This window comes from Hibiscus syriacus, unplaced genomic scaffold (genome assembly GCF_006381635.1).
Source record: "Hibiscus syriacus cultivar Baekdansim isolate YM2019G1 unplaced genomic scaffold, ASM638163v2 tig00012936_pilon, whole genome shotgun sequence".
Classification (NCBI taxonomy): domain Eukaryota; kingdom Viridiplantae; phylum Streptophyta; class Magnoliopsida; order Malvales; family Malvaceae; genus Hibiscus; species Hibiscus syriacus.
In genome coordinates this window covers 163,200-188,461 of record NW_024062295.1, presented here as the reverse complement: position 1 = coordinate 188,461, position 25,262 = coordinate 163,200, and the positions used below count along the sequence as shown (strand labels likewise).

At 38.1% G+C, this 25,262-nt stretch overlaps 1 protein-coding gene and 1 pseudogene across 1 annotated transcript; both read right to left on the bottom strand.

Moving 5' to 3' along the window:
- Positions 1-358: 358 nt before the first annotated feature.
- On the bottom strand, positions 359-6,958 carry LOC120205759 (annotated as a pseudogene).
- Positions 6,959-16,333: 9,375 nt separating this feature from the next.
- On the bottom strand, positions 16,334-24,764 carry LOC120205758 (protein RKD5-like). Its single transcript, XM_039205582.1, is given in 6 exon segments — positions 16,334-16,599; positions 16,815-17,032; positions 17,495-17,730; positions 24,157-24,223; positions 24,226-24,405; positions 24,506-24,764. Coding segments are annotated over 6 exon segments (999 nt in total). The 5' UTR covers positions 24,570-24,764; the 3' UTR covers positions 16,334-16,365.
- Between the last annotated feature and the right edge of the window lie 498 nt (positions 24,765-25,262).

Below are 25,262 nucleotides of genomic sequence, written 5' to 3'. Positions count from 1 at the left end.
ATATATATGTGTGTTTTATTCAATCACTTAAGAGAGATTAACTAGACTGCTGCTCTCAACCTGACGTTGGGGGCAACCTACTACCTTACCTTCCCTCACCCCATCACATATGGATATGAGAATAGGTCAGCTACTTTTATAAGAGATTAATTATGTTTAAATAATCCATTTATATCTATCTATCATTCCTTTGGCCCACAAACAAGATCAAAATATGGAGACTATCTTTAGATATATAAAAGTGAATCAACCAATAACAGTAAATACAACAAATTTAAAACATTCAGCAACTCAACTCGACAAGGATTCTCTTCTATTCTAACATTTACAAAAAAAAAAAATTGAGGTAAAAATCACTACTCCTCCAAGAGGAGAAACATATTTATGCAAATTCATACACCCCATTACAGTAACACAATGCAGGATCTTGTGCCCCAGTTGATTACTTAGCTTTTCCCCTGGATTGGTCCCGATGACTGCTAGATTTTTGTCCGTACCTAGGATTAGTCGAGGAATGAATGGAGCTGGATTTAGAGGAGTCTGTTGATCTTTCCTTATTGAGTGATTCGATCCGTTCCAATGCCTCGGCGACTTCTTTCATCGACGGACGGTTTTTAGGATCATGTTCTAGACATTTCAAGGTGAGCTCGGCTGTTAGTGATGCAGCCTTGGACGAATACTGACCCTCGATCCGCCCGTCCATGAGGGTTTTGTACTTTCTTTTATGTGACAGTGTTGGTTTAAGCCAATCCACAAGATTTTGCTGTCCGTCCGGCCGCTTTGTATCCGATGCTTCAACCCTGTCATCATCTCGAGCAACAACACGCCAAAGCCGTACACATCGCTCTTCACATATAAATGTCCTGTTGGCAAAGAATCGAAACTTTAACATTAGCAGCTGCAGAAGTATTTGTTGAACAATGCATCCAGGATTGAACTGGTATATCATAAATACCTGTTGCGATGTATTCGGGTGCAGTCCCATAACCCTGGTCGTTACGTGCGAGTCTCCACCGGAAGGCCCCAATTTGGCCAAGCCGAAATCCGATATTTTTGCATTGTAGTTCTGCAGATGTAAACAAGAACCAAAATCATTCGAATCGCTCTTGGAAGCAGGGCGGAAAAATGTTCCTTTGTTCTATTGGATTGTCATTGAACTTCAGCTCATTTAAGTCTACTTCATTCTGAAAACTACATACTATGCGTCCATTGAAATACAGAGGCAAGAGGCAAACAAGGACTAACCCCATCAAGCAATATGTTAGAGGCCTTGAAATCCCTGTAAATGACCTTCTCCGAGAAGTGTAAAAATGCAAGACCTCGAGCAGCTCCGATGGCGATTTTAAGCCTGGTTTCCCAAGACATAGGTTCAACTGCTGGATTTCCTGCATAAACCAAACAATCAACATGACATTTATCCATGGAGACGAGCTTCCTTTTCTTCTTATTAACATTCTAATTCTTAAACTTACGCCGAAATAGATGATTTTCCAAGCTTCCTTTTTGCATGAACTCATACACAAGGAGCAGCTCTTTTTCCTCCCAACAGTATCCCAAGAGTTTCACCAAATTGGGATGAGATAATCTTCCTAGAAAGTTCACCTCTGACTGCAAAAGCAATGACAATATTAAAATGAAGTATCAACATCATCTGCTGGCTCTGACAGGCACGGTCTTGAATAAGAAACATGACTTTTCAAAGCCGTTAAAAGCAAGGCAATTGCCTGAACACAGCTAGAAAGAAAGCGACTGCATTGAAACATTAATGCCACTAACCGGCATGTGTGGTTAAACCGTATAGAAGAAGTCATCATCAGTGCTGGACCATTACAGTCAATGGTTTGAAATTCATCAAACAGTTGCAGATGCACTTATTTTCTTTGGTAGGATTAAGGATTAAAACGCTAAGGGCATCTTTATTTTGCTTCTTTTTCAGACTAGTAATTCTCAGAACAATAGTTTAGAAGACAATAATCATCAAACAGAGATGAAATATTTGGTTTACCAGCCACTCTTCAAAACCCTGCATGCTTTCTTGTTTCAGTTTCTTGATAGCAACAATCATGCCGGAGCCAGCCTTGGAGGAACAATCATGCCGGAGCCAGGCTTGGAGGGTGCTAAAGTTTTCTCATCCAACCAGCCTTTGTACACTTTACCGAAACCGCCTTCTCCCAACAGCGTATTGAAGTTCTTGGTTGCGCTCTTCAACTCCACTAAAGTGAAGACCTTCAAGTTCGGAGTTTCCAGGATCCTCCCATCTGGATTCTCCTCCTCCACAATTTCACTCACTGTTTGAGAAAACTGACTCCTGCAATTGCTAACACTGCTGGTCGCCGAAGATTCCATGTTGTTGCTGCAATTATTCGACGTACCTGAAAACACAGAAACAAAATCGTCGAGTAAATTACCAGTCTTTTCTGTATACAGGAGAGAACAAAAACAACTTGTATATGAACACAAACACAAACCTGGGGTAGTGGAGTTGTAAACATGGCTAAAATTTCGATCAGAAGAAGAAGATCCAAAGCAATTACCCATACTGATATGGACGACGACAACAACAGCTCTACTAAATCTCTCTTACCATAAAGGCTTCTTTGGAGAACAAGAACAGCATTCCCAGCAGTAAAGGCTGGAGCCTGTTAAAGCTGTAGGCAAAAACGCATGCTCATATTTATATAAATAAATCAAAGATAGTGGAAAAGGTGGGGTTCCAAGCTTCCTTTTTTCTTCTTCTTTTGTTGTATGCTTTTAGAATGACCCCTTTCTTCCTGGCTGTTGCAAGGAATAAACTTACTTTCTTTCTTCCCTGACCAGACCAAAATTATTTTTTTCTTGCTTTATATTTTTTTCCGAAGTTCACTTGTTTGAATATATAAATAAGAGAAAATAACCTCAGTGACCAAAAATCCCATATAATATACGATTTTAACCAATTTTTTTCGGATTTGCCAAAATGACCAACAAAATCGCAATGCGATCGCTAATTCGCAACGCGATCTCCATTATCGCAAATTCGCGTTGTATTTTCGCAATGCGATAGTTGAAAATCGCGTTGCGATGGTCTACAGTATCGTTGCGATTTTCCCAATTCTCAATGCGAATAAGTAAATCGCAACGCGAATTGGGAAAATCGCAATGCGAATAAGTAAATCGCAACGCGAATTGGGAAAATCGCAATGCGATACTTACTATCGCAATGCGATAATACAAAATCGCAACGAGATACTTACTTTCGCAACGCGATACTGACTTTCGCAACGCGATTTACATAATCGCAATGCGATTTTCAAAGCGTCATTAGTATCCTGGCCAAGTATTTTATTTTTAAATTCCAAACATGAATATTAATATATTGGAACACTGAACTGTCCACAGTATATCCCGTAATCGCAACTCATAACCTAAAACCTAAAATCACAACTCAGTCCCATCTCCATCTCTCACTCTCTCACCCATCTCCGACGAAATCCGTCCCCATCTCCGGCGAAATCCGTCTATCTAAATCTCTCAGAGCCACCCTCACAATCAGAAATGGAAAATCAACCAAATCAACCAACGAGGGTTAGTTTTTTTAATTATTTTCTTTTTGAAATTTTTGCATTATTATTAGGTTTTTCATATTGAAATTGATGATAAGTTTACTGGTAATTTCAATAATAGATTAACCATTTCACTTAGATTGCTTATTAAATCAACCAAGAATCGCAACGCGAAATGCAAATCGCAACGCGATTTTAGTTTCGCGTTGCGATTCTCTCGTTGCGATAGTCATTTTCGTGTTGCGATTACTTCACAGTGTTGCATATTTAAGTTTGAAGAATAAACTACTACTATTTATGTTTATTATTGTTTTGGTATATCTTCACAGTGTAGTTTTTGGTATATCTAATTTAGTATGTTTATTGTTTTGTAGAACTTTTATTCGGCTCAATTGACCTTGAGAAATAAAGTCAGCCTGGCCAAAACAATTGCGTCGAAGCTTTCACCTGCACAAAGAAAAATGTTTGAGGATACATGCTTCGGGCCATGGCTGAAAGTACAACATCCCGGTGGAGATGCGATGTTGACACACCTGTTTCTTCAAACCATAACTAGAGATCTACCAGAGACTATACAACGTCGTGATGAAGAGATATGGTTTGATTTTCCACCGGCGTATACGTGTTTTGGGCGGGAGGAGTTTTGCTTAATCACGGTCTACGCTTCGGACACGATGATGTAGGTCGGTACACTAGACACATTACCCGCCCATCATGGCTATCCCGGGTTTTTCCTGAGCTGGAGAGGCCGAGTCTACACGTAGAAGACCTGACAAGATTTTGAATAATAAAGATGGTTTTACTCGGATGGATGACGTCGACGTTGTCCGAGTATGCCTTCTAATTCTTTTGCATGCCGGCTTTTTAGGCAGAGATGCCAGACAACCTATTCCAAATGATCTAATCAAATTGGTAGAAGACCTAAATGCGTGGAACCTGTTTCTGTGGGGCTCGTATTTATGGAAAGCTACATGGAATAAGTTATCGTCTGCCTTGGATGATCGAAAAAGTTTGCATGGCGATGGTTCCAAATACACTTTGACAGGCTTTATTTGGGCCTTTAAGGTAAGAATTTTTATATAATGTTTCCAAAATTATAAGTAATTATTTAACAATTACTAATGTTTGTTATTATATTGTTTGTAGATTTGGATATTTGAGGCCTTTCCCGCCATGAAGACATATGCAATAAAAACTTCAAATAATATTCCCAGGGCTATTTCCTGGAAGAGGAAACGAACCTTGCAATGGAAGATTTACTACGGTATACGACAATAAATAATGTAAGTTAACATAAATACTACCATATGTTTATAAACAAGTTATTACTAGTACACATTTAACTTTGTTTGAGCTTTTATATTGTTAGGAGGCCAACACTCCTCTACAGAGGCTGACACCCACGGAAGCTGAGCTTGCCACTGATTGGTGGCAAGCTAGTAAGCGTTTTTTTGATGGAACGGTTGATGAGCAGCCTCCACTTCGGGAGCCATCACCTCGCCCAGAGCTATCACCCCACCCAGAGCCATCATCTGATCGACCCGGCTATACACCTCCACAACGACAGCCATCACCTATTCTGTCACATCATCGAGCCTCTTCTCCACCATCACCGCAAGATAGGCGACCGGAAAAGATGCCACGACGTTTATCTCCCTGTTCTCCACCTCCACCTCAATGGGATGAGTTAGGGGAGTTACGTGATGAGGTCAATGCCTTGCGTGAGGAGGTCGGTACTTTACGCAAAGACGATGGTGCATGGCGTGTTGAGGTGTCTACATTACGCGGTGAGGTAGCCACTCTACGTGAGATGGTAGCATCATTGCAGAATGAGGTTCATACTCTACGCAACGAGGTAAGTTTAAGATTTTTCATACTCGTAATTCATTCAGTTGCTGCCAATCTGTTTTTGTTAGTATTTGTTTTTGGTTTTGTTTTTGTCTTTTGGTTGAAGTAATGCAATCCATTCAAGTTTCAATTTGCAGAAGAAGAATAGTTTACTTTCGCAACACGAAATGACTATCGCAACGCGGAAATGGCTATCGCAATGCGAAATGAAAATCGCAACGACAAAATCGCAACGCGAAATGAAATCGCAACGACAAAATCGCAACGCGAAATGAAAATCGAGTTTTGTCTAATAAGTGATGACAACTGAACAGATCATAACAATGTTCAAACTCAAGTTACTAATACATGCCTAACTGAAAATGTTAAAAGTGCACACATAAAATACACATAATGCAAGTTTTGTTAACATATATACTCCTTTTGGTTTGAAAATGTTTGGTTAAGTACCTAGAATTCAATAATAATTGTTAAAAGTTTATGCATATTAATCCTCGTTGCCTTTTTCATTTCGCATTGCGATTCTATCGTTGCGATTTGCATTTCGCATTGCGATGGTCAAATGATTGCCTTTCGCAACGCGATTCTGACTCGCAATGCGAGTTTCAAAGTTCGCAACAGGTTTTAGTTTCGCAAGCCAAATTTTGAGTGTATATATATACGCAGCAGCAATAACTCATAACCTAAATCCCTAAATCGCAACTCATTCCATCTCCATCTATCACTCTCTCCGGCGACATTCGTTCAAATATCCAACGACATCCTTCCCCATCCGGCAACAGGTCTTAGTTTCGCATCTCGTTTGTTTAGTTACAACCATGAAATCATCTAATGTTGATCATGTTTGGATAGATTTGTGTTTTGGAGGGTCATGGGAGAATGTTCATGGTGTTTTACAATATATGCCTTTACCCATGAATCTTCAACTAAAACTGTCATTAAAGAAGTTAACTTATGAAACCCTAATGTTACGTGTTTCAAAGAAATTGAATTTAGAGCCCCTAAGTGGATTTAGGATATCTTATCAGAGAAATGGTAAAGTTTATTTGTTAACCGACAATGAAGATGTTGAACGATTCATTGCTTATATTAATGTTTCAAGTGATGATGTTACATTGTATGTTGTTGAACCTAGAAGTAGTATTGTTGGGTCAGTAGCGGGTAGTAATCAACTAAGTGGGTCAAAAAACCCACAGCCTTTCTCTAATCCAATCCAAATCAACTTTCAGCACCAAATTCCGGTTTTCGTATTGACCAATTAGACGATGATGAGCCAAGAGAAAAAATTGTGAGTACTAGTCAGTATTCGAAATTTGATCTTGGTCAATACCCGGACTTTGATATTGGTCAATACACGGATTTTGATGATGTTTCAGAAGAAGAAACAGACCCTGCGTGTAATGATTTTGATATTGGTCATACCCGAATTTTGATGATGAAACACCGTTGCCGAGGAAGATGTTGTTGATGATAATGAGGAGGAAGTTACGACTGTGAATGAACATGTTGAACATCCATTCTGTAATTCATATAATCCTGAAGAAGAAAAAGAAGAAGAAAAAGTCCCCGAAGAAAAGAAAATGCCACGGGAGTATAACTGGAATATGCCAGAATTACTTCAGTTACCGGAAGAAGAGTTGGCAAAGAAAGCAGTTGATTGTTACACAAAAGTTATTCGTATCAAGAAAGATGATTGTTTTGATACAAAGGAAGACTTGAAGATAGCTTTGTATACGAAATGTGTGGAAGATGGCTATCAACTAAAAGTTAACAAATCAAGTAAAGATCGTTTCGAAACAAGGTGTACGATTGACAAAAACTGTACGTGGCGTATGATTGCAAAGAGGATAAAAGATTGCGCAATGTTTCAAGTTAGGACTTTTATTGATAAACATACATGTTCAAGAACCCAAGTTTTTCCTCACCATAGACATGCAAACAAAAAGGTGTTGGGTGGTTTTCTGGCTGAGTTAATGTTTTTGAATGGCAGGGTATATCGGGGACATGAAATTATGACTGACATGAATGCTCGTTCAAGATTAGTATATCATATTCTCAAGCTTGGAGAGCCAAATGTTATGCCTTGGAATTGTTGAGGGGGTCGCCAGAAGCATCGTTTGCCCAACTGCCGGCTTATTGTCACAATTTAAAGCTGAAAAATCCTGGGTCGGTAACTCATATCAAAAGAGATAGAGATGGACGCTTTGAGTTGCTGTTTATCGCCATTGGTGCTGCGGTTAGTAAATCAATATAATTCTGTTGACTCATTTCTGTTAGTTACATGCATTTCACATTTAAATGATTATATTTCTGTGTATATTTTTTGTAGATTCGTTCCTTTATTACTTGTATGCGCCCAGTTATTATAGTTGACGGAGCACATTTGAAAGGTCGATACCTTGGAGTAAACTTATTAGCAGTAGCCATGGATGCTAACAATGGGATATTGCCAATAGCTTACGGGGTTGGCAAATCTGAAACCTCTGATTCATGGACATGGTTTATGGGGCATCTTAGGGATTGCATAGGTCCTATTAGCAATCTGACATCATATCCGATAGGGCAAACTCAATTGACAATGCTGTTAGAAGGTGTTTCCCAGATGTTTTTCATGGACTTTGTGGTGTTCATTTGTATAGAAATCTAAAATCAAGGTCTGCTGGTATAAAAAAGCACAAATGGACATACTGGAAGGCTGTAAAGGCTTATCGGAAGTGGATTTCAATAAGCATATAAACTGTTTAAGACGTGTTTTGCCTCAGTGTGCTCAAACACTAGAAGATGTCGGGTTTGAAAGATGGTCAAGAGTACATCAACTTGGAGCAAGATATGGTTTCATGACGTCTAATAGTGCAGAATCAATTAACGCTCTAAGTCGTCATTCCCGGAAATTACCCATTACTATGTTAATGGAGTTTTTTCGAGCCTCTATTCAACAGTGGTACTACAAGAAAAGAAACCATGCAGGTATTATTTCTTTGAATTCGTAACTTATCATATATTTTACTAAGTATTATTTATTTAAATTTACAGGAACATTGGAACATCGTGTTACACCATGGACTGAAAAAAAGATAACGAAACGTGTTGTGAAGTCAACGTCATGGAGAGTTGAACCATGTTCAAACACTTTGTTTGAAGTACTGATAATAACTTAAATGGGCTTGTCGATCTAAATGCAAGGACGTGTAGTTGTATGAAATGGCAAACATCTGGTTATCCATGTGGCCATGTTATAAAAGTTGCTCTTCATCTAAACCAAGATGATTCAAGCACATACGCTATGGATTGCTACACTACAGAAGTATATCGACAGACTTATGCCGAGATTGTCTACCCTATTTCACATCCTTCTGAGTGGGACATACCATATGACTTACAAACAGTTTTGCCACCAGCCATGGACAGAAGGCTACCTGGCCGACCAAAAAGTCACGATCGTATACCGTCTAAGGGTGAAGAGAAGAAGAGATCGACATGTAGTCGGTGCAAGGAAAGTGGTCATACAAGGTTGACATGTAGATCACCATGCCATCACAATCATCTTTTCCTCTACCAAAATATGGATCATCATCAAAATCCAAAGCTCATATGGTGTCAAGAAAAAGGCAATCAAAATCACAATCATCTTTAAAATCCCAATCAAAACTGGCTTCACCTTTTGGGACTGTTAACTTAGGTGATTTTTAAATGCAAACGTTGTATTATGTAGATTTTATGTGTGAACTTTTAACATTTTCAGTTAGGCATGTATTAGTAACTTGAGTTTGAAAATTGCTATGATCGGTTCCTTGTTATCACTTAATAGGCAATCATCTTAATGTCCATCGCAATGCGAAATGAAAATCGCAACGAGAGAATCGCAATGCGAAATGAAAATCGCAACGCTAATTTTGCAATGCGAAATGAAAATCGCAACGAGGGAATCGCAATGCGAAATGAAAATCGCAACGCGAATTTAATTTCGCGTTGCGATTTTCATTTTCGCGTTGCGATTCTCTCGTTGCGATTTTCATTTCGCATTGCGATAGTACTTTTTGCCTTCAAACATAATGCAGATTGAAATCAACAAATCAACCATTACATTTCAATCAATTAAACAAGCACAAATAAGAATTATGTTAACATCAATTAAACAAATCAACTTTTACAAATCACCTTTTACAAATCAATTAAACAATAAAAAAATAAGCAATAATTATTAGAGAAAATAACACTTATACTATTGAATCAACTTTTGCAGCCATACATCATTTTCACGCAGCTCACTTCTGAGATTAACCTGCATAAACCAAACATTTGCTCAAACAACACTTTCTACACATCTAAAACCTACAAACAGCAAATTATTGAATTCTAGGTACTTAACCAAACTTTTCAAACCACAAGCCTATAAACATACCAATTGTTTATGGACATTTTTATAACGCGGATGCAGGTAGGCAGCATCTCGTATATATCGATCTAGCCATATAATGTCGAAACCACAAGCCTACTGCAGCTCTATCTATATCGGTGGGAGGTAGATACTTTATACTTCCTGTGATCAAACGGTCCAACGCCAAGCATACGAGAGGACCACAATCCCCTCTGGGTCCTTTCGTTTGTTGTGGTGCGGTCTCGTCTCTGCTAACTGTAATATTGAGCTTCTTTGGCTTCTTGTTTCCAGAACGAGTCCAATAATTTATCGCATCCAAGTATTTAGCCAAATAAGAGCTCCATCCCTTAATAATATCTCTTAAATCAGCCAATGATATGTAATTTATCATGCTGTCATATACTATTGCCTTAAGGGATGGGATCTGAAGCTCGACGAGAAGCCAATGGTTACGTTCCAAAACAGAGATAAACACCTGCAATCATAAGTAATAATTCATTCATTTGCGCACTTATTTATGAATACCTTTAAACTCAATCTAAAATAAACACTAACCTTATTGACCTCCCACCATGCAGGATAAAGTTTAGCTTGTCCATTGCCCAACGCAAATGATTCATCTCGTTGATTCTTCAAGTGAACTGCGTTAAAAGCCGTCGGCATTATTGTATACCGTGTATTTCTTTTATTTTCCTTAAGTTTCCTAATTATTAGTAGACGTGACACCCACGCATCGATATGCTGTTTTACAAAAAAATATATATATTAGTGAATTACATTAATTTTTAAACAAATTAATCAAATGAAAATATAAGAAAAATATAAGACTTACCCCTCCATCGAAATAGCCATTGTCTTCGACCCCTAATAATACGCCCCACCAAGACCGATCAAGCAACAAATAGATATCATCATTGAGCTTGCATATGTCAGTGAAACACCCCTGGCTTCGCTCATGTAGATAAAAATCAACTGCGGTCTTAGCCCAAAGGGTGTTATCCAGAATTATGTCCGGTAGTTGTTTCCTCTCCTCTTCAGATACCGGTATGGTACTGTCCGGTAACTCATACGAGAGCCAACTTGAATCCATCATGTCCGGTACGTCATAGGGTTTCTCAAGAATCCTATATATGACGCCATGTGAATCGGGCTCTTGAATGGTGGGAGGGACCTCTTCAACGATGACAGTGGCCTCTTGAACGGTGGGAGGGGACTCTCGAGGAATGATAGGGGCCTCTTCAACGATAGGAGTGGACTCTTGAGGGATGATAGGCGAGTCGGGCTTCTTCTTGCGGTGTCTTTGCACTATTGGGGTATACGGAGACTTAATAGCACGTGCACGCCATCTGATGTGTGAACTCTGTCGTGCAAGAAAAACCCGACGTAAAGCATCCACCTTATCGGTCCGCTAAATAAAAATACAAATATCAGTAAATAAACAGACATGATATTTAAACAGTGAAAACAAAGATAATATATTTCAAACTTTCAACCAAAAGACAAAACAAAGACAAATACTAACTTCACAGTGTTAAAGTAAAAAGTTTAGCAGTTTTGGCAGCAACCGAATAAATTTACTAAGCAATCTAAGTGAAATGGTTAATTTAAGTGAAATTACGAGTAAATTTATCATCAAGTTAAATATGGAAAATCTTAAACTTACCTCGTTGCGTAGAGTATGAACCTCATTCTGCAACGATACTACCATCTCACGTAGAGCGGTAACCTCACCACGTAAAGTAGACACCTCCACATGCCATGCACCATCGTTATCGCGTAGAGTACCGATCTCCTCACGCAAGGCATTGACCTCATCACGTAACTCCCTTGACTCATCCCGTGGAGGTGGAGAACAGGGAGATAGAAGTCGTGGCATCTTTGTCGGTCGCCTATCATGAGGTGATGGTGGAGAAGAGACTCGATGATGTGACGGGATAGGTGATGGCTCTCGTTGTAGAGGTGTATAGTCGGGTCGATCAGGTGATGGCTCTCGAAGTGGAGGAAGTGGAGGCTGCTCATCATTCGTGCCATCAAAAAAACGCTGACTAGCTTGCCACCAATCAGTGGCAAGCTCAGCCTCCGTGGGTGTCAGTCTCATTAATGGAGTGTTGGCCTCCTAAAAATATAATAAAAACTAAACAAAGTTAAACGTCTACTATTAATAACTTGTTTATATATGATAGTATTTGTGTTAACTTACATTATTTATTGTCGCATATAGTATTAAGTCTTCCCAATCCAACATACGTTTCCTCTTCCAGGAAATAGCCCTAGGAATATCATCTGAGGATTTTAATGCATATGTCTGCATGCTGGGGAAAGCCTCGAATATCCAAATCTACAAACAATATAATAACAAACATTAGTAATTGTTAAATAATTAATTATAATTTTGAAAACATTATATAGAAATTCTTACCTTAAAGGCCCAAACAAAGCCTGACAAAGTGTATTTCGACCCATCGCCCCGCAAACTTTTGCGGTCATCAAAGGTAGACGACAACTTAGTCCAGGTAGCTTTCCATATATACGAACCCCACGGAAACAGATTCCATGCATTTAGGTCCTCTACCAATAATATTAGCTCCTGAGGAATAGGTTGTCTGGCCTCTCTGCCTAGAAAGCCGGCATACAAAAGTAGTATAAGGCATACTCGGATAACATCGACGTCATTCATCCGAGTAAAACCATCTTTCTTATTAAACAATTTCTTCATGTCGTCGACGTGTAAGTTCGGCTTCTCTATTGACTCATCAGGAAAAACCCTGGATAACCATGATGGGCGGGTGATATGACGAGTGTACCGGCCTACATCATCGTGTCCGAATCGTAGACCAGTGATTAAGCAGAACTCCTTCCGCCCAAAACAAGTATACGCCGGTGGAAAATGAAACCATCTCTTCCTCACCATGTTGTATACTGTCGGGTAGATCGCTAGTCATGGTCTGAAGCCACAAATGGGTCAAACTAGCATCTCCACCCGGATGCTGTACTCTCAGCCATGGCCCGAAGCAGGTTTCTTCAAACAATTTTCTTTGTGCAGGTGAAAGCTTCGAAGCAATTGTAGTGGCTATGCTAACTTTATTCCTTAATGTCAATGAAGCCGAAAAAAATTTCTACAAAAAAACAATAAACATACCAAGTTAGATATACCAAAAATTACACTGTCAAGATATACCAAAAACAAAACAATAAACATAAATAGTAGTTTATTCTTGAAACTAAAATTTGCAACACTGTTTTTGTCTTTTGGTTGAAATGAAAATCGCAACGAGATAATGAGAATCGCAACGCGAAATGACTATCGCGACCAGACAATCGCAACGCGAAATGAAAATCGCAACCGCGAAATAAAAATCGCAACGCGAAATGAAAATCGCAACGCGAAATGAAAATCGCAATGCGATTTTGGTTTCGCGTTGCGATTTTTATTTCGCGTTGCGATTATCTCGTTGCGATAGTTATTTTCGCGTTGCGATTTTCATTCTCGAAACTATTCTTCTTCTGCATTACTTCAACCAAAAGTCAAAGCAAAGACAAATACTAACTTCACAGGCTAAACAGTTTAGTAGTATTGACAGCAATCGAATGAATTTAATAAGAAATCTAAGTGAAATGGTTAATCTATTATTGAAATTACCAGTAAACTTATCATCAATCTCAATATGAAAAACCTAAAATAATGCAAAAATTTCAAAATAAAAATAAAAAAAACTAACCCTCGTAGGTTGATTTTCCATTTCTGAATGATTGTGAGAGATTTTTGACTGTGAATGGTTGTGAGGGATTTCGCCGGCGATGGGGACGGAAATCTTCGGAGATGGGTACGGATTTTGCCGTAGAGAGTGAGAGATGGAGATGGGACTGAGTGTTGTGTTTTTGGGTTTGAGGTTATGAGTTGCGATTACTGTGGACGGTTCATTTTCCGATTTATTAAGAAAAAATACGTGTTTGGAATTTGAAAAAAAAATACGCGTTAATACGAATGGCGCTATGTAAATCGCGTTGCGAAAGTCAGTATCGCGTTGCGAAAGTAAGTATCTCGTTGCGATTTTGTATTATCGCATTGCGATAGTAAGTATCGCATTGCGATTTTCCCAATTCGCATTGCGATTTACTTATTCGCATTGCGATTTTCCCAATTCGCGTTGCGATTTACTTATTCGCATTGCGAATTAGGAAAATCGCAACGATACTGTAGACCATCGCAACGCGATTTTCAACTATCGCATTGCGAAAATGCAACGCGAATTTACGATAATGGAGATCGCGTTGCGAATTAGCGATCGCATTGCGATTTTGTTGGTCATTTTGGCAAATCCGGAAAAAGTTGGTTAAAATCGTATATTATATGGGATTTTTGGTCACTGAGGTTATTTTCTCTATAAATAATGCACAGGGAAAATGTGCATAGTGACTTTATGTATATAATATTTAGGTGTTGTTGTTGCGTAGGCTAACCGTGTAGCATTAGATCAATTGTACCATAAAGTTGACTTTAATATTGGGAATTTGCAATCACACTGCCTTTGATACGTAATTATTCTAGGTAAACTATGTATTTAGTCATCTACCTATTTATGTAAGTTTGTTTAAGTCATTTAACTATTTTTTTTATAAAATTCACACTTAATGTTAAGTTTTAGTTCTATTTTGATTACATATAATTAAAAAAATAAACAGAACTGTTGACGTAACATTTTCTTAATTTTGTCAATGATAATGTGATAATCTTATGGTGACACTCAACAATACTATTTAATTTTTAATGGTAGGTGATCAAGATGTAACATAGTCGAGTCAGTTCTTGACCAAATTAAATTAGAGTGTGACAACTATCTTTTTTTTTTTTTTATAAACATCAACTCGTTGGATTTAAAATCAAACCATTGAATTTCAAGTACAAATCAAAATTATGTAATCATTATACAGATCAAGATTTAACTTTTATTCCCAATTATCTAAGTTTTGGCAACAAAAACACCAACTTAAAACATGGTTTATAGATACTCTTAAAATCACGCTTTATCGCTGCATCTTTCTCTTTGTATTAATGAAAAATCAATTATGTTGTTCGATGTGTTACATTAAGATAAAAATTAAATGTATTAATAGATATATTTATAAAAAATGTTATTTTAATAAATAATTTGTGAAAATGTTAAATCCTTAAATAATCATTGCAAGGTGTTTTTTAATTTAGAAAAAGCCATGGAAAACGAAAGTGATTAATTGCTTGGTTGAATTAGTAATGGGAATGGAATTAAGGGGAGCAGCAACTACCTACTACAGTAGTGTGTGGTCAAAAATAAGTGGAAACGTGGAATGAACACTTTGAAAAACAAACACCATTAATGACTCCACTCTCCGTTAATTAATATGAGACTTAATATAAAAATAAACATCTAAATTATATTTTAAGTTAAATTTACGTGTTAAAATAATTTTCGTTAAAAATAAATTTATAATATCTTCTCTATTATACTTACTTTAGTAATGTTGTTAAAAAAGTTGTAATATTTATATTTTTTAAATTTTTATTTTTTAAAAAATATTGATTTTTTATTAAAAAACACAAATTTTTAGAAATTACAAAAACTCACCCAAATCCTTATACTGATTTCATGTCGCCGGCGATTGCTTCTTGTAGAGTTTGGCAGCCGATCTCCATCCGACGCATCAAGGCCATGTCTCTGGAGAAGGTGAGGTTCTCCCCAGTTCTCAGAAATTGAAAGGCACGGAGGTCTCGACGGAGGTCTACCCTTCGTACTGGTGAGAGATGAAATGTCACGGAGGTCTCGACGGCGGTTCCCAGAAGTTGAAAGGCCATGTTGAAATGGTCGGTGTCTACCATTCGACGGAGTTCTCGATTTGGTTTTATGGAAGGAATACAAGTTGTGTAGTGGGTTGAACTGATTACGGCAACTCGCGATGTAAGTGGAACCAATGGTGGGTTCTGGCGACGGTGGGTGAGTGTTCGCCGCTGGTAGTGACGACCAGCGATGATAACGGACTTTGGGTCAGGGATTTGGTTTTTATGATTTTTGGATTGTATAAAATTTATTTTTTAAAAATAAAAAAATAAAAATTAGGTCAAGTGTCAAATATTGATTGATTGATCAATTTTTAAAAGATTTTTAAGCGGTCATTACATCGTAGACACTTAAAAATATACCGAAAAAAACGTTAGTAAACTATTTTGAATGAAAAATTCTTGAAAGACCTAAAATTAATTTAAAGTATAATTTGAACATTTATATAAAAGCCTTAATATAATAAACATTCCTATTACTGCTACTACCAAACTCCCCATTGGATGACTTAAAAAAAGGATAAAAATGGGACCTATGAATTAGATTCTGAAACCCACCAATGGAAACAATTGACCTGCAAAATTTCAACCTCATTTCCACACGTTTCATAATCTAAAAGGTCATTTTCCTTCTACACATGAAGCACATGTGTATGTGTAATAGCATCGATGGTCTGAACAAGAGAAAATGTAATATATTAAACCTGTTATATAAGCACCAGCCAAAGATCTCATACATTTACTCCTAGTCTTGGTGAAGGAAGGAAGGTATTTGGTTCCATATATCAATCATCTGCTTCACTCATTTGATCATGGAAAACTGATAGGTACTGATTTTTAAGAGCTCTTGCTTTATGCCTTCGCTTGAAAATATCCTGCCTAAACCGCTTCGTCTCGCTCTTTAATTCGGTGCAAGGTTCCTTTTCTATACTTTCTTTCTCCGTCTCCAACATCATTCGCCTCTTTGCTACTGCATAGGCTGCAGCCTTGTCCTCCTGCTGCCGTTGATCAGCCTCTTCCTGCATCAATTTTGTTTTCTTCGTGGTTAAGAAAGGAAACGAAAGCATTTCTTCGTGAACAAGTATGTGTACACTTGCACATGGATAAAGAGTAGATTGATTGCATGATGGAACCAAATGTGTGTACTAAGAGATCATTCATTCAAGAACAACCTGCTTCCCCCTCATTTCTTTTATTCATGGCAATTCAACAGCAAAAGGGAAAGAGAAAGGACCTGGAGATCACGAATTAGACCGTCAAGGGACTTGATCTTCCTGTGAGGCCAGCGAAGGATTCCGAATTCTCTGCACTTCCTTTTCAGAACAGTGAGGCCAACATTCAAATTCCTAGAAGCTTCCACTATCGGTAGATCAAAGTACTTTACAAGATCTTCAAGAGCAATTCTGGCTACATCCTTAGAATCTGCTCTTTTTTTCTTTTTCCCTGCAACACCTGCGGTTTTTCCAGTCTTGAAGACATTATGCTTCATAAATGGCAGAAAAATTCAGATTTTATGAAGGAATGCATGGAAAAAAAACCTCCCCACCGATCTGCTTCTTGATATTCTATTAGATTAGCATATGTTCTATAACGCCAAATATTGACAACCAGTAAAGTCCAGAACAAATATATCAGTCGTTATTCACCAATATGAATAGCTTTAGCCTTCAACTAATGAAAATGTGAACTACAAGTCATGGGGAAAGAAAGGCATATGGAATCCCTTTACACAAAAAACAGCGATTTCTCGTTGTTATTCTACGCTTTAAGTTTGTAGGTCAACATTAATACAATGCAGAGAAGCTTGCTACATGCAATTATGAAGATTATAAACACAAAATAAATCCTTCTTTGCATAATATTGGACTTCTTATTCATGTGCAATTACCAAAAAAGAGGAAGCTCTTAAAGAACCTGTTGCATTTTGTTCTGTTTGTTGAGATTTCAGTAACCCGGATGCAGCAACAGAATTAGGGAGGCAATTAAGATCCTGATGAAGTACAAGAAGATTTCTTTTTGGGTGGCAATGTTTATCTTCATGCTTTGTACAAGTTTCCTTAGATGGTCCCCTATCTTCTGCTCCACATCCCCTCCGAAAAATCATTTGAAGATCATTCGCAAGTGTCGGGATACACTTCAGCTTTGGGTTTCTGCATGGTGACTTAAGTTATTAAAGCATGATCAAGGCAAACTGGCAGTGAAGCTAGGAATGTAATGTTATGATTTAGGATAGAATGATAGAAGAATTTTTTAGGGATTTAAGAAAATAGAGAGAATAGGTTACAGAAGTGTGCATTTTCATTTCATAAGATAAATCCTCAAAGATTCTGGGTACAATTATATATATACAGTACCTCCAGCTGGCAATTCAACAATCTAACAAAATAACCGTCTAAAATGATGACTCACCCTTCCATCCCTCTCACCTCTGACTTAGATCCAGACCTGCCCAACCCTTTAACTCATAAGCCTACTGATATATTAATTGGGTCTAAGTAATAAAGCCCAGTTACCCTATTAACCCATACCCAATCCCGTGTGACCCATCTCCTGTCATTATTTCTGCCTTTCCCTCTTCAGATAAAACTTCAATCCCTAATCCCCCTTCGATCCCTAATTCCTTTCTCTCATCTCCCCCTTTCTGCTGCTGATTCCCCAACCTCCTTCTTCGATTTTCCCCAAATTAAGACCTTCAAACCCCAACTCCCCTTCCATCGTGACAATACCCCCTCCATCAAACGATCCTTGTCCCCAAGGATCGAAATCGGGAAACTGGTTCTGCAACACCAAAGCATCTTCCCACGTTGCATCATTTGGTCCCATGTTTGTCCACTGAATCAACAGTTGAGGAACATTATGCTTCTGTCGTTTCACCACGCGTCGGTTCAACACGGTTGCTGGGTAAATTTTCAATTGACCATCTGAAGATGTTTCAGGAGGATTCAGCGAGATAAGTCCCTGTTTTCTGATTCTCTTCTTCAATAAGCTAACATGAAACACTGGATGTAATTTAGAATCATGTGGCAATTCCATTTGATACGCAACCTGACCAATTTTTTTCTGTATTTTGTAGGGACCGTAATATCGAGAAGCAAGCTTTAGGTTTTTCCTTAAGGCGAGTGATGTCTGTCTGTAAGGTTGAAGTTTCAGGTAAACTTCCTCTCCAACCTGAAAATCCCTTTCTGTACGATGCCTATCTACAATCTGCTTCATTCTGTTACTGGCTTTAAGTAGTTGTTCACGTAGTAGAGCATTAAATTGTTCTCTATCTTGCATCATAGTTTGTACTGCATCCACTCTAGAATCCCCTGACCAACTCAGAAGAGGTGCCTTATAACCATATAAGGCTTCAAATGGGGTCATTTGGATAGTAGAGTGGTAATTAGTGTTATACCACCATTCTGCTTGGGCTAACCACTTTGACCAAGATGTAGGTTTTAAAAAACACATACATCTGAGATACTGTTCTAAACACTGGTTGAGTCTCTCAGTTTGCCTATCCGTCTCTGGATGATAAGCAGTACTGAAAAGTGTAGTTGTCCCCAATTGTTTAAGTAGCTCTTGCCAGAATAGACTAGTAAAAGACTTGTCCCGATCAGAAATAGCTACCTTAGGAGGACCATGAAGCTTATAAACCTGATCCAAATATAGCTTAGCAACTTGTACCACTGTGTAGGGATGTGACAGTGGCATAAAATGAGCATACTTAGTAAATTTGTCAACCACTACCAAAATACAATTGTACTTTGTTGAAGGTGGCAACCCTTCAATAAAGTCCATTGTTATAACTTCCCATGCATTATTTGGAACTGGAATAGGTTGTAGTAAACCTGGCTTGGAAATGTGTTCAATTTTAGTTCTCTGACAAACCTCACATTGTTGTAGATATTTCTGAATCATAAGCTTCATCTTTGGCCAATAAAAATAAGCTTTAACCCTCTGATAAGTAGCTTGAATACCTGAATGACCCCCTTGTGGTGAATCATGTGAAGCCACCATAATTTTCTGCCTGAGATCTCCTTTGCTGCCCACATAAATTCTGTCTTTGAAGTATAAAACTCCTTTAATTCTCTTCCAATTCTCAATCTTGTCAGGCTGAATAAGTAAAATAGGAATCTTCTCTTGAGCTATTAGATCCCCTTCATAACTCTGCTCAATATCCTGTCTCCAAGTAGGAATTACAACAGTAACCCCCATTTGCAAAAATTCACCAGAATCCAGTAGCTGTCTAGAAAGTGCATCTGCCACCTTATTTGTTTTGCCTTTCCTGTACTGAATTGTATAATCCAATCCAAGTAACTTAGTCAGACCTTTCTTTTGGATTGTAGTAGTCAGCTTTTGTTCTAATAAGTGTTTTAGAGGTTCATCATCTGTTTTAATCACAAATGAGCCACTTTCCAAATAATGCCTCCAATGGGATACTGCCATTAGGATGGCCAAGTATTCCTTTTCATAGATAGAAAGGTTTGCATGCTTTGGCCCCAAAGCCTTACTTAAATAAGCTATAGGCCTTCTTGCTTAAGATAAAACAGCCCCAATGCCCCTGGAACTAGCATCAGTTTCCAAAAAAAAATTTCTGCTCAAAATTTGGTAAAGCCAAAATTGGAGCTTCACACATAACCCTTTTTAGATTCTCAAAAGATAATTTAGCCTCTGGAGACCAATGAAATCCTTCCTTCTTCAACATATTAGTCAAGGGTTTACTCAATTCTCCATACCCTTTGATAAATTTTCTATAATACCCTGTCAAACCCAAAAATCCTCTCAAAGCTTTTAGATTTTTAGGTAAAGGCCACTGTTGCATAGCCTTTATTTTTTCAGGGTCAGTTGCTACTCCTTTAGCTGAAATTAAATGTCCCAAATACTCTACTTGCTGTTGGCCAAAAAAGCATTTACTCTTTTTGGCATACAAACTATTCTTCAGCAGAATTTCCAACACCACTCTTAAATGATTTTTATGCTCTATCATACTGGAACTGTAAATCGTAATATCATCAAAAAACACAATCCAAACAAGTCATTCATCAAAGCTTGAAAAGTAATTGGGGCATTAGTCAGGCCAAAAGGCATAACTTTAAATTCATAGTGCCCTTGATGAGTTCTAAAAGCAGTTTTATGAACATCCTCCTCTTTAATCCGAATTTGCCAATAACCAGATCTCAAATCAATCTTTGAAAAGAATTTAGCCCCATGTAATTCATCTAATAAGTCTTCTACTATAGGAATAGGAAATTTATTCTTAACTGTATAAGAATTAAGCTGCCTATAGTCCACACAAAACCTCCAAGTTCCATCCTTTTTTCTAATAAGTAAACAAGGAGAAGCAAAAGGACTCTTACTCACTTGTATGATAGATGAGGCTAACATTTGTGCAATCTGTTTTTCAACTTCAGTCTTGTGATGATGAACAAATCTATAGGGTCTTAGATTGACTGGTTGTGTCCCCTGTTTCAGAACAATGGCATGATCATGTCTTCTTCTAGGAGGCATCCCCTTAGGTTCCTCAAACACTTCCTGGAACTCTTCTAATAAATCTTGTAAAGGTAGAGGAATTTTACTTTCTTCCACTTCAGCATTCAACAAATAGATTTCTCCATTTACTTCAGTATCCTTCTCCACTAACTTCTGTAATTTTTCACCTGAGATGGTTTTGATGGTTGGCAATTTCTGAGTTCCTCTAATCATAACATTCTTTCCATCCCTTTCAAAACTAATTATCTTGGCTTTGAAATCCATCATTATAGGACTAAACTCTTCCATCCAGTCCACTCCCAGTACCATATCACTGCCCCCTAAAGACAAAACTCTGAAATCATGTTGAAATTCATAGCCTTGTATCTTCCAACTTACTTGATTACTTTTGGCAGTACTGAATAGATTTTCCCCATTAGCTACTGTAATAACTAATGGTTGAGTCTGAACAAGTTCCACTCCTTCTTTGGCCCACCTAGGAGTCACAAAACTATGTGTGCTTCCACTATCAATTAGCACATTAAGTGGTTTTCCTCTGATAAAACCCTGAATTCTCAAGGTAGTGTGCCCCACATTACCTGTAATAGCATTGATAGAAATTTCCAGTGCTTCTTTAGCTACATCATTCCCTTCTCCATTTTCTCCTTCTGTCAATTCCTGATCAGCAGAATCTTCTTCCTCTTCCATACTGTCTAACTTTGCACTGATGTCCAGGAGCAAATTTTTCCCCACATTTAAAACACAGATTATTTGCTCTTCTATATTCCAGTAAACTCTGCCTTGCATTTGAATTTGGAAGAGTTGTCTTAGGCTGCAAACTTTTAGTCTCACTGTTCTGTTGACCACCTGAAGAAGTATAAGGAAAAAGTTTTTGAGAATATTTATACTTCTTGCCTTCCATCTCATTAGCCAACTCATAAAGTTTGGCCTGCCTGTAAGCCTCAGACAGATTTCTGGGCTCCAACACCTTCACCTTATGTTTCAATTCCTCCTTCAGACCACTAATGAAACTGGAGACAAAATAATCTTCCCCTAAATGCATATGTTGTTGTAGCAAATAGGGTCTTAACTCTTCACACTTTTCTTGATATTCTTCTACACTACCCTTCTGCATTAACTTATTAAATTCTTCAATGATATCTGAATAGTTTCTATCACAAAATCTATGACACAAATCAGCCTCAAATTCATGCCAAGTCACTCTATGCTTCTGCATAATATAGCCATCAAACCATGTCTCAGCCTTCCCCATCAAATACATTGCAGCCACATCCAATTTTTGTTCCTCAGGGACTCCCAAAAGATTAAAGTATTTTTGGCATTTTCTCACCCATCCTCTGGGATTACTACCATCAAACATCTGTAGTTCTAATTTAGGTCGAGGTAACATAAGCCCTGAACTCCCAAATAAACCTTTACTGTCTACTTTAACCTCACTAGAACTGCCCATAATATTTTCTTCTTGCAATTTCTGATTAAAAGGTAGAAGACCAGTAGACCCCGCATGTTTATCAGCTAATATCCCCGATTCATTAGGTCTAAAAGTATACTTTTCGTGCTCACTAAGAACCGTAACTAAACATGGTTGTTTACCTTCACCTCTGTTTTTCTTTTCAGCTGCTGGTGGATGACTCCTTGCTGACTGAGGTGAGTCTTTTTCCTCAGCTGCTTGATTGACCAGCTGTAGGATTCTCTGCAAATATCCCCTGTTCTCAGTCATTCCTTCCTCCAAGGTCTGTATCCTTCCCTCCAGCTCTGCTTTCTGCCCCACCCACCAAGATGGTAAGGTCTCTTCCTTCACTTCTGTTGCTTGTTCTGGTACCTCAATGGTTCCAGTCTTTTGCATCTTTCTTGTCTTTCCCAGCGTGAAAAATGGTTTGGATCACAGAACTCAGCTCTAATTACCAATTTGTTATGATTTAGGATAGAATGATAGAAGAATTTTTTAGGGATTTAAGAAAATAGAAAGAATAGGTTACAGAAGTGTGCATTTTCATTTCATAAGATAAATCCTCAAAGATTCTGGGTACAATTATATATATACAGTACCTCCAGCTGGCAATTCAGCAATCTAACAAAATAACCGTCTAAAATGATGACTCACCATTCCATCCCTCTCACCTCTGACTTAGATCCAGACCTGCCCAACCCTTTAACTCATAAGCCTACTGATATATTAATTGGGTCTAAGTAATAAAGCCCAGTTACCCTATTAACCCATACCCAATCCCGTGTGACCCATCTCCTGTCATTATTTCTGCCTTTCCCTCTTCAGATAAAACTTCAATCCCTAATCCCCCTTCGATCCCTAATTCCTTTCTTTCCTCTCCCCCTTTCTACTGCTGATTCCCCAACTTCCTTCTTCGATTTTCCCCCAAATTAAGACCTTCAAACCCTAACTCCCCTTCCATCATGACATGTAAATGCTTGCTCTAATGACAGAAAAAAAAAATTGGAAAAGTTAAGTCATTTGCACTTCCAACTCAAGGCATGGGTCAGATTGGAGTGGAGACTGGACCATGTTGTCACATTAATAGTCTTCGATAACGAAAAGCCGTGCGAGTAAAATGCCAACTTCTAAATATCAAAGTATCTAATATCGGCAATTTGCTATTTGTAATGAAGGGTTTACCTTGACTTTGTCTACCTGATTTTGTTGGTAGTCACTTTAAGTAAGCAGGCATTATATTTTACACTGCATGAGTTACTTGATAAGTTCACATAAATACCACTCAATACACAATGCTTCACCTATTGCAGAACAATGGTTTCCAATCAAAGAAGATGCATTATTTTCAATAAAAGAGAAACATGGTAGTAGATGATTCAACAACGGTGCGATGGTTCCGGCTACGTTTTAGCTCGGTTGGCACCGTTACAATTGCAGGATTAATGCAATCTGGTGCGGATGATGAAATGTGCATCTAAGCACGAAACTTGCCTCTTCTGATCCTCTATATAGGTTATTTATCCCAATGTTTAATCAACAATTGTCTTTCAAAACACCAAATAATCAAACTTGGTTTTGCATTGAAATACACAAATGAAAGATAAAGTAATCCGGCAAAAGTAGGTGAAAAGAGGATGAAATGAAAACAAGGTACCTGGGAACGGAGAGTAAAGAAGGAATGAAGAAGAAGCGAGGGAGACGATGGGCATGAAAAGCAAAAAGCAGAGCCACAAACCAATAACCCTGCCTTCAAAAAGCTCCTGAGGTGGAAACCCCTGCAATAGAAGAAGTGGGGCTGCCGCCGTTTCCACGAAAGGACCATCTTTTCTGAAAACAAACTCTCTCTCCACCTCATTTTCCTCTCCGTTGTCCAATCGGTATACATGCAAGCTTCTGATCAACTCTGCAAAAACAAAAACAAGGAAACAATAAGAATCTAAGCAAACCCAGAAAAGAAAATCCAAGTAATAATCATGTATGGGGAGGGTAAAGGATTAAGTTACCTTTGTTGATTGTATTTTCAAAGACCAAGAGAGTTGTGAGGCAAGGGGTTTGGGACGAGTCCATGAAGAAGAGAGCATGAAATGAAATTTGGGGGCGGGGGCTAGTAGAAGAAATAGAAATGGGACAGACAGAAGTGAAGATCTACCGGTCAAGAAGGACAAGTTTGCACGAGTCTGGGTCATGAACCATGGTTTTATTACGTTGTTTCGTTTCGTTTTGTTTTCCCACTTAATATAAAAAGGATTTGGATAGTAAATTACATGCAGCATAAAGGTGGGTTGTATATTCTGCCATTGCTTTGTTGTGTAGAGAGGGCAACTGTTTGAAAAATGTGAAAACGGAGACGACAACGACCAACCAATTACCAGTCTTTGCTTCGTCCACTTGAATTAAACTACCTGGGCCGCATGTCTGAGAAGTGGCATAGGTAGTTAGCATCGGGCCCCGCTTTTAAGTTTCCTCCAACAACCTTCCTTTATTATTATTTTTTATTAAAAAAATCCTTTAACTACCAATAAAATAGATACCTTCTCCCTAGATAACTTGTATCCAATGATTTTTTTTTTTGAATATATACTAACATGTAATTACTTTAGACTAAGTTAGTGTTTATTTTTACTGTTTAAGGTCTTCAAAGCTTTTATGTTTGCGCCGCATAGACCACGCGCAGACATTGGGCTTCACAGACCGTTTGTTTTTTAGAAGACATAAGCTCTTCTAACGTCTGCGCGTCCTCTTCTTGACGCAGACATGGAC